This window comes from Scophthalmus maximus, chromosome 10 (assembly GCF_022379125.1).
Source record: "Scophthalmus maximus strain ysfricsl-2021 chromosome 10, ASM2237912v1, whole genome shotgun sequence".
In the NCBI taxonomy this organism is placed as follows: Eukaryota; Metazoa; Chordata; class Actinopteri; order Pleuronectiformes; family Scophthalmidae; genus Scophthalmus; species Scophthalmus maximus.
In genome coordinates, this window is record NC_061524.1 from 22,279,097 (window position 1) to 22,290,038 (window position 10,942).

A 10,942-nucleotide genomic window follows, 5' to 3' on the forward strand; every position below is an offset into this window, starting at 1 on the left:
ACATGTGAGACTTTTATTATTGTAAGTAACATTTGTGTGGGACAATTAATTTCAATCAATTTGATTCTATTGATTTTATTGATTGTGTATTCACTTTCATTTCCAGCGGGGTTAACATACTGTAGGCTAATGATTTTTCCCCTCATGTGCCCCTATTGCAACAGAGGCAAAGAAAACTGAAAACTGAACACATCATACCATTTTGCAAATTTATGTTTGTTTTTCTATTAAACTTTACAAGAAGAGAAGCATCTTCCCGAAGCTATAGTTCCCTGCCCTCCAACATTGTGTACCTTAAAAGCAAGGTTTAAAAATGTTTTTTTTGTCAAGTTCAATTTTGATATTCTAATGTGTTATATAAAGCCCCTGTATCTGCTGCATACATATCTTTGCTATGTTGATATCTAAAACTCTTAATGCTTGTTTCATACTCGCAGTGATATACTGTAAGTCAAACTGAGTGGCAGGAACCCTGATGTAGATCTTCATTTAGAAAAAGAAGCGCCAGTGGTGAAAGAGTTAACCTTGGAAATTACATCACCCACTCTCTCTGCCTTTCCACATCTCTTTCAGCCCTCCTGCTCTACCCACCCCTCTATCTCATCTCATATCTCCCTCTTTATCCTTCACTCATCTCCTCTCCCCTCCCCTCCCTCTAGTCTCCTCCCTCTCCATTCCTCCTCCCCTACGGTCCATGAACCCAGCCCCTTCATTAATTCTAGTATGAAAGGGAAGCCTTTCACTGGCAGTCACACTACCAGATCCTCACTGGAGCCTCACTCATACACACACACATTCACTGACTAAGGCCTGGGCACAGAGTCGCAGTTGCCAGCTAAATCAAAATCAGTTTACCTCTGAGTGAGGCCTTGGTATTGAACACTGACATGGATCTGCACAGTGTACATAAAACTTTCCATCACAGCCACCTGAGCGAGGAGAAGCACCAGATGTTGAACCTGAACCGACGCCTGGAGACCTACCTGAGTCGGGTCAAATACCTAGAGGAGGAAAATGGGATGCTTGCAGAGGAGATCGGAGCTCTGAGACGCAGTAATCATGGAGCTTCAACCTGCAGGAAGGGCTTGGAGGAAGAGCTGCGGCAAGCAAGACGGGATCTGGATGGAGCCTGGAGTGACAGGGTCCACACAGAGATGGAGGTTGGCAGGCTGACTGAGGAGTTCCAAGCCCTGGACCAGCAGAGGCAGAAGGAGGCTCAAGCTCACGCAAAGGCCAAGACGATGGTGGAGCAAAGCAGGAAGGAGCTGGAGGAGGAACAGAGGGCACAGATCTGGTTGAGACAGAAGGTCAGTCAGCTGGAGCATGAGATGACGCACCTGATTCAAACCCACCAGGAGGATGTGGCCCACCTGGAGGCTACATTGAGCCGTTCCAGAGCCACAATGCCAGCCATGGTTCAAAGGTGCAACCAAACACCAAACCTCATTCAGCTGGGGCAGGAGTACTCCCAGAAAGCCACCAGAGCATGCCAGGAGGCCACAAAGGCCTATCAGGGCCAGTTAGCTCAGCTGGAGGAGTCACTTAACCAGACCAGGATCCATTTGACCCAAGTGAGCCAGGAGAAGAGTGAAAGCCAGCTGAGGCTCCAAGCCCTGGAGAAGGAGATAGCCTCAGCTCAGGAGGTCAGGCTGCATTTGGAGAAGACTGCAGCCCAACAGAGAGATACACACAGCCACGAGATCCAGCAACTGCAGGTAAGAAATTATATATTAAGTGCTCACAAATAATCAGAACCTAAACAGAAGTTTTGCCTTAAAAAACTCATCTTCAAGATGTAGTTAATAAGAGGCCTGGGAATGAATGAGTTAATATATTATACATGTATGCATCTGTAATCATTGTGTTATAGTTTTAATTTAGCAATCAGTATCTGTACAATTTATGCCAGTGACTGTTTAGACACACCAACTATTGCATGTCACTTACATAAGACAGGTCAAGCCTTAAAAGGTCAAATATTTAATCAAGGCTGTTGGTCTTGTTTTCTGTGCTCCATTTAGCCATCATTGAATATCAGAACAAAAAACTGGGTGTCATCTGCAAATGTGATGTAGTTGCTATGTATGGCTGCACATGTATGAACAGAGACTACAGCTGTGGGCTGAGGACCAGAGTGGATGAGTCTTAGAGGCAAGGCACCCAAAGCAAGCATTTTATAGGACAATGCTGCTTTCTTGCTGTCATGGTTTACCAGTAACATGGTTTAATGGACTGTAAGAATAAGTTTAATTATTAACCAGAGTGGCAAGTCAAACCTCATGTACTAACTTGTGCAACTGCATTAAAACAGCATTCCTGTAATTTTCTCAACCTTAATCCCTACTTTAGATCGGCACAGGTTAAATTAAGATGTTTTCTTCTTACCAACATTTGAACAAACCACAGAATATGACTAACAGGGACAGGTTTATTTTGACTCAATATACTACAATGGGAGAGTGTTTTCATGTCTTTTTTTAACCACTTCCTTTTCCTGATTCATTTCCTGTTTTGGCAGGCACACTTGGAAGGCCGGGAGGTGGAGAGAGAGGAGCTGGGCCAGCAGATCGACCATCTCCACCTGGAGAACCAAGGCCTGCTGCAGATGAAGATGTCTCTAGGCCTGGAGGTGGCATCGTACAGGTACTGAAGCTGTACTGTCAGCTTTTTTTTGCTCAAGGAATTTTGTTTCCTAAAGCCCCCTCAATTAACAGACTTGACACAAAATGCTTTTCCAATCTACACTTGCTCATCTGGTGCAGGCTTGAGGAGGCTGGTGCCTCGACCAACCAAAACAAAGTCACCATCTCTGGTCTTATAGATTTAGAATGACATACAACACACACAAAAATCCCATCTGTTATACCCCAATTTGTTTGTATTCTGGAAAAATGAGTGAGAGAACAGGATTTATATCAGTCTCACATCTGTGCATTAGTAATGGAGTAGTTGACAGAACACATTTAGCCTAGCTTAGCATTAGGACTGGTCACAGTGGGTGAAACATCTTGCTGGGATCTGGCCCAAAGTGAAAAAAACGTTTTTTACATCCATGAACTGCTCTAAATCAAGCTATTTTACAGCAATGTACAAACAACGACCAGTAATTTAGCTGTATTATGTGTCAGAGCTGTTCTCGACAAATTGGCGTAGTTGTAGGCAGACGTGTTGAGATCACAGAGTGACCCAAGATATGATGATATTCCCATATTTTCACCACAGATACATCACATATAAGTGTAGAAAAAATACGTAATGTAAACTCAAACTGCTACAGAGGCCAACACTTGATCCTCAGTAGCGCAAAAGAAAATAACATTAAAGTGGTGACAGAGTATTGATGACTATTGCAAAATATTGCTGTATTGATTATTTATCCTACACCTAGTAATTGTTAGGGGTTGACAGATGTGTTTGTGATTTGCTTACAAAGCTTACTGTTTCTACAATGCTTGCGGTATGAGGTATGCTTGCAACACACTCACTTTACATTAAATTTATATGCTGTATATCTCGCCTTTAAAATTGGGCAATCAGTCTTTCTACCCACTCGCAGTCAAGTATGTTTTGCTTCCATGAAATCCCAAGGGAAACGGATGTTTGATTTATCCAGATATTGACGATCTACTCACATGTCTTTACATTCTGCTCTTTGAGCATTTCCATCAAATATATTGTGATCAATAAGATGATGGGATGGAGCCATTCTAACATGACTATTGATTTGATCGTTGTCATTTAAAACCCTAACAGCAGATGGAGTATTGACTGAGATAACTTTGTGTTGGTGACGTCGCTGTGAAAAAGGAGGAGCTGCATCTTCAAGGAAGATGCTCTGAGGAACTAACCTCTGTCATCATAATGCCAGACGGAAAATTCTTGTTCCATTTTTGTTCACGTTAGAGTTTAATGCTTCAAGTGATTTCGATATCTGTTTTATCTCTCCATAAATCAGACAATACTATCAACAGACTTAATGTTTTTAGCAATCAAATGTTCTATAAATCATACTGTGAATGACAGGAACAGTAAAAACCTTCAGAATATCAAAATGAATAAAACTGGAAGGTTTGATGAATATAAGTGATACTGTAGTGGAGATTTCCAACTTTAGGAAAAACTAAAATAAATAAAATAAATGAAATATTGGTATTTTAATTAAAATCTACAGACACAAACAGACAAATGAAGTTAAATAAACACCTTAATGTGTATTTGGGATGTTTCCTTTCCAATGATCTGAAAGAAGACATGTTATGGCAGCAAAAAGTCCTTCCATAGTCCATGTTTGTGCCTGTATAGTGCTTAGAGTACAAGAGGATTTTATCGACAAAACAGTCATTAGAATAGAATAAAATAGAATTGAAAACTTTATTCATCCCGCTGGGGGAAATTCACTTAATTCACAGCAGTGAAGTATCACATAGGGTATTAAAAATAAAATTAAAAATACAGGAACAAACTGTTTTCAAAAAGCTATGTACATATTCAGAGTGCGAAAGTAATGTGCAGTGGGTTGAAAATAATAAGTATTCTTCTTCTTATTATTAAATATGCATATACACACACACACACACACACACACACACACACACACACACACACACACACACACACACACACACACACACACACACATATATATATATATACATGGAATGCCAGGAATTTGCCAGGAATTTGCATAGATGTGGTGGATGTAGGAAATATACTATACATGGAATGGTTCTGAATATAGAGTATTACATTAAATACTGCTATTATGGAGTCTGACAGCTGTCGGGATGAAGGACCTGTGGTAGCACTCCGTCTTGCATTGGGGTGGCAGTCTGTTGCTGAAGGAGCTGCTTAAGGCCTCTACAGTCTCGTGGAGGGGGTGGGAGGGATTGTCCATGATGGATGTCAGCTTGGCACAACATCCTCCTCTCCACCACCTCCTCAATTGTGTCCATTAGTTAATTGAAAAACAATCAAAATGGTTAATTGATACAAAAAAAAATTGTAGCTCACTTCTAAGGATATAACGTGTAAAGGAGATATAAGTTAAAGATGAAAAACTATTCCCCTCATCCATGATGGTCTGCCACAAAACCCCCCAGTTCCAGACAGTAAAGTGGATCATTAAAAATGCAAGACCTTGTATAAATATGGGCTAGTAAATTAAAAGCTACACCAACATGTCTCAGCACATCTGTTTCCTCTGGGTGTCTTGACAGTCAGTGACACCCATTGTGTATATTTTTATACATTTATATCTTTCCCTAAAGAATTCCTGTTTGAATTATTTTTCTATTTACGTAAATAAGACTGCATCTTGCAGATCCAGCCATATTTCTAGTGTTTAAATAATGAATATAGGCTAATTTGCTGTTTTTCTTTTAGTATCAGAATCAGATATTTGTTCTCAAACACTATCAAAGTGATGCTCAACATTTATCCGGCTGAGCTATCATCACTTCTACGCCAACTCTGATACAGATGATTAGATGATTAGAACCTATTCAAAGGCTGCTGCTCAGAAACTCAGAGAGAAGCCTTCAAGTAAAGATTGGTGTTCGGGGGTGCAGACGTCTGGACTGAAGGTCGTCCCATAGAAACAGCCACCTCTATTTTCCTGGACAGAGTAACTTATCCATTATGCAGCTCTATACTCTATGGTGGCGTCATCTTGGTCCTTCCCCCACCTCCTCAGAAAATTGACCCTCACCCTGTGGTAAAGAGCTACCGATTAATGAGCAATGGGAGTCTAGAATAACAACAGAGGGAAATGTAAAGGGGGGGGACTAGAGGACAAATTTCAATGTCATCCACTGTACATGAAACTGTTGGTATCCTTAAAGTATATTTTCTAGTTTGGAGTTAATATATAAAGGGGTGTTGAGTTAATATGCTGCAGCTGATTATGAGAGTATGTGTTGGAATGGGGACTGGTGTGGTGCATGTGTGAATGGAAACAATGGTATAAGTGCTGCATGGGTTGCTCATAATATCTGCTGTCATTACATGTGTGTGTGTGTGTGTGTGTGTGAGGAATTGATGGCAGAGGTTTGTGCGCTGCAGATGGCTCCTCAATGGCGAGGCCTTTCCGTCATTACCATAACAACAGACCTCAGCTTGTTCCTGCTGCTCAAAAGCAAAAAAAAGAAGTCACCCTTCCTTCCAGGTTTCCATCCACGGCTCTGTGCGCCGCATCATGCCAGCATCATATGGCTCATCCAAATCCTGAACGTATGTTCAATTCATACGTCTGTACCTTGTGTTTCTGTTGTCGTCTATCTCTGCAGAGCTTTGCTGGACAGTGAGAGCCTCAGGGGGGACATCTCTCTGTCAAACCATTCAAGAGACATTACCATCACAGGTAATTAGATTTAGTACCTCAACAGGCTGAATAAATCCCCTCCTTTATTTCCACACTCCTTGATAAATTAATACTCGCCCTTTTTTAAGTTTCAATTTCACAAACGAAAAGCCCCTCAAAGTGGAGTGGGGGTCTTTACAATGTTTAATTTAATTAGTCTAAATGTAGAGTGCTGGTTTGGTAGGGGTGGGGGGTGGGGGGCACCTAAGATGGTCCCCAAAGGTTATTGAGCCATATGGCTTTACTTTCCGGTAACTCAGATAGCAGTGAAAGGGAAGGGCAATCAATATCTCCCCATTAGTGTCCAAACCCCTTTGAGAACATATGATTTAATAATGCATTGGGGAGGCAGGTTCTTCACAGTATCACTGTCATGTTAAGATTTCTATGGGCTATTTGATACTGTATATTTTGCAGATATTAGTGTACGTCATTGTCATAGTTCATAGTGTATTCATGAGTCCGGCTATTGTCCTCCACAGATGCAGCGTTCTGTCCCAGAGGGGTTAAAAAGATATACCGAAGGCAGATGTCTGCCGGCCACAAGACCACGTCTCTTTCATCTCTCCTTGTTCTAACTGGAACAGCACCAACAGCAATAACTGCAACACCACCCTGCGGCAGAAAACCCACAACTTTCAACGACATCCCAAAGATTTCAAAGAAACCTAGGCAAGAAGATGTAACAAAGTCAGCAACTTGGGAAGCCCCTTACCCCAAAATACTGCAGGATGGAGCTGTTGAAAGTTTCAGACCACAGGAGGTTAAGGAGAAAGTCACCTACGCTGAGCCTCTGTCACCTCCAAATGAGCAGGAGGCTTGTGCTCAAATAACATCAGACGGCAAAGAAGGTGAAGTGAATTGGAACAATGTGGATGATGAAACTCCAGAGGAAACACCAGGTGTGGAGTCAGCTGTCAGTCATCAGGTTGAGTCAGGACATAGCAGTGATGAGACGGCCTTCATTGATGAAGTTAGCCATCTTCAGAGTGCAGCACTCAACCTTACACCATACCATGCCAGAATAACAGAGAAGTCCTGCGTTTTCTCAGATGAATCTGATAAGGTAGTGCCTTCCGAAAGTCCTGCTGAAAAAGAAGATGTGCAACAGCCACACGTTCCAGTTAAAGCACTGGGAAAGAAAGAATGTATTGCCCAAGCAGTAGAGAATGTGCAAGAGGAGACCTCGGATTTGGAAACTCACGCAGTACTTGAACAAACCTTTGAATCCAGGACGAGCAGTCCAGCGTCTGAATGTGAGCCTGCAGAAAGTGTGTTTAATCGATGGACAGACTTAAGCCAAGACGAAAACTGCTCAGATGATGATGCTGTTGAGATAAGACAGGAAATAAGCAATTCTATGGTGGGAACAAATGAGACGGATGTTGAGGATAAGTTGTTGTACCCTGATGGAGAAGAGATGGATACGTGGGATAGTGTAATTGAAAGGAAGGTCGATCTGAAGGCAGACGATGGCATAAAAAAGGATGAAGCAATAAAACAACATGCTGAACCAGAGGAGGACTTATCAGCAAGAGAACATGGGCAGGGAAAGAGAGGGCTTAGCCAGGATTTCACCGCGGATGAACACAAAGACGACAATGTGGCCAATTCAGAGATAGACAAACAAGTAGATGATGATGAACACTGTGATGCGTTATACCAAGAGATTGTCCCGCCTCTTGACAAAGAAGAAGAAGATGATGAAGAGGAGGACTCTCAAAATGTCTCGGTGTCATGGAGGACCGAGCTGGAGAGCGACAGCTACGCTCAGGATAACACTCTTGCTGACACTCGTCCTCTGATTCGATACAAAAGCAACGAGACTGACGCAAACGCTCAGGCCTCACACATGGATGAGAGCGAGTCCAGTGAAGGTGACCAGGAAAAGAAGATCGGAGAGACGATAAGTGCAACGTGGAACGAGGGCAAGTCTAAGCGATCTGGAACTATGGAAGATCTGTGCGAGGAAGTTGAAGTGGAAGCATTGGATGAGGAATATGACCTGGGATATATTCATAGTGAGGACAGGGATGTTTGCCATAGCATGACTGTAAGTGAGCATGTAACATCAGTGTATGATACAGAATGTGCAGAAGAAAGGAACAAGGAAGTCAGTGAAGAATATTCAGATGAAGGAACCGAAGCATCTACCAAACCCATGGCACCAGCAAATGTGGACTACGATGAGGAGTTAGAGACGGACAGACTTGTGGAACAGGAATTAGAAAGCCTATCCACAGACAGCTACAGTGCTTACTTTGCACAGCAGCAGGTCAGTGATAATGACGAGATGCTTCTAGAAGAAGCTGGAAAAACACATGATATGTCGTTCTGTGCAGAACCTGGAGTGAGGGACAACGGCCAGCTAGCATCTTCCACAAAGATTATAGATCCACCTGATGAGAACCTGTATGTCAGTGATTTGTCAGTGGTGATGCCTCAGACAGAAACTCTGGCTGAAGAGGAGGTCCAACATAATGACCACAAGGTTACAAGTGCGCCAGAGAAAAGCGAGGAAGAGGATGAACACAATGTGTCCATGCTGACTCATGCTGATGTAACAGAAGATTTCCCTGGCTTTAGAGACTTTCTCAGCAGGCCTGATTCAGAGGAAATCAGCAATTCAGTGGACCCAGACTCTGCACCTCAAGAAAACCTGAAAGAAGTTGCACCTGTGGAAGCATCTGAGTCTCAGGATGATCGAGTTGAGGATATTGTAGTGTGTCCTGAGGTTCCAGAAACAGCCGAATGGGAAGTCCAGGAAAACCTGAGGGAAGACTCTAAAATCAGAGATCAGAATGAACCTGATCAAAAATGTGATGATGTGCCTGACTCAGCTGAAAGTCACCTCCATGAGGACGGAGGCTCTGACGAGGGTGTTATGACATGTGAAGAGGAGCAACTTGAGATCACCCCCGACAGTGTACCTGATGAAAAGGATATCTTTGTGGTGAAGGACACATCTGCTACTGAACTACTGAACACAAATGGACAAGACAAGATCCTCCCTGGTGTTTTCAGCTCCGGTTTGGGGGACGACCTCTGGGTGTCCTCCTCAGAGACCGGTGCCACCTATCAACCAGACGATGCCTGTTATGAACAAACCAATCAGAATCTAGGTTTTGGTGAGAACCTAGTTTGGGGGAAGTCAGTCAACTCGAATGTGGTTAATGGGAACTCCCTGGCTGCTCAGAAAGAGCAGGAACCAAAGCAGTCTGAGGTGAAGCAGGTGTTGAGTAGAAATGTTGTTGAAGAGGAATTTGTCCATTCTGAGGAATCTGAGGTTGAGGGTGAATCCTGGTCGTCTGGGGAGGAAACAGTTTAAAAATGTAGCGGGAATTTGAGTTCAACAAGTTTTAGACTTAATCAGTGTTAGTTGGAGGAAAATTAAATTTTCTGTATGATGCAGCTGCTATGAAACCAAAGTCGTGCCTTGGTGCGCTCCTCTGTGACACTAACCACCAATGTGCCATTTGCCTGAGCCTTGTTTCCGTAAACTGATATATAATTTTTTTTCATCTTCCTGATTATTCAGACCTTTCAGTCTTTCAGAGTGCATGTTGTGGAAGGAGGTTGGGAGTTTCTGCATGAGCGAATGGCATGAGAACAGAACAGAAGAATGTCATTTGAAGGTCAAAGAGTTTATTGATCGCTGCCTAATCTGATTTTACTGACTGATGGAAATCAATGAGACCAGGAGGGAAGAATTCTTTTCACATTGTATCAAACAAACAGCTAGTGTCTTCTGCCTGTGAGTTCTCTAATTTCATCTGGCAGCAATTGATCTTTGCCTGTAACAGAATGAATGGTTGGTCGCATAAGGTTTATGTTCAAGATGACCGGATTAAATAAGAGAACTTTTTGTTTGTTTCTGTCAATTGGTCTGAAGAAGAAGACAATTGGTTTTACTCTTTATTTCCATCCAAAAAGTTGTATTGTTGCTGCGGTACATTGAGAGTCCAAAATAAACTTTAGATTATGTGATACACTCCAGTGTCTCTTTGCCTGATTATTTTACAAATACAGCTCTTCTACCTTCAGAATAACGTACAGGTATGCAGACTGAAACTCACTTAGATTTAACTGATGACAAATATAACCCACTGTTACCTGAACTGTATTTTGGTGTCAGAGTTGACTTTTGTGTTGACTTGGTAGCATCTGGTAAACTTTTCTTTAGCAAATACAAACTTTGGCAAATCACCGCATGAATCAGTTAAAACACTATATAATTGTATATCAATTATAGTGAAAATACAGCAGAAACAGCATTGACTTAGTACACTTCTACACTTTTTTGCTTTTGTCCCCCACAGTCAATCAGTCACAGTTCGTTCAGAGTGCACAGGAAAAGAATAATGAAAGGTGTGTAAGCTAATATATAATCCAGAATTTGGAAAATAAAGTTTAAAAATAAAGATCAATGATTCCCATTTGTCTAATAGGAACATTATTTCAAGAAATAGCTTTTTCCTAACAATAGGTACTAATTTACATAATCTTTTTTAGGAAATGTCCCAGAAAATTCTCAAAGTGATACTGTCCTGTAAATCTGTGAAATGTGAAAGGGACAATTATAGA

General features: G+C 42.0%; 1 protein-coding gene across 1 annotated transcript; it reads left to right on the plus strand.

Annotated features, from left to right (window-relative positions):
* The first annotated feature begins 736 nt into the window (after window positions 1–736).
* nes (nestin) lies at window positions 737–10,349 on the plus strand. The gene is made up of 4 exons (XM_035608770.2): window positions 737–1,715; window positions 2,519–2,643; window positions 6,285–6,358; window positions 6,841–10,349. The coding sequence occupies exons 1-4, from the start codon at window positions 888–890 to the stop codon at window positions 9,684–9,686; spliced, it is 3,873 nt and encodes a 1,290-aa protein (XP_035464663.2). The 5' UTR covers window positions 737–887; the 3' UTR covers window positions 9,687–10,349.
* Window positions 10,350–10,942: the final 593 nt, after the last annotated feature.

Coding starts and splice junctions, on each gene's coding strand:
- nes (XM_035608770.2), top strand. CDS start 888: ATGGATCTGCACAGTGTACATAAAACTTTCCATCACAGCCACCTGAGC. Junction 1,716..2,518: donor ACGAGATCCAGCAACTGCAG/GTAAGAAATTAT, acceptor CTGTTTTGGCAG/GCACACTTGGAAGGCCGGGA. Junction 6,359..6,840: donor AAGAGACATTACCATCACAG/GTAATTAGATTT, acceptor TGTCCTCCACAG/ATGCAGCGTTCTGTCCCAGA.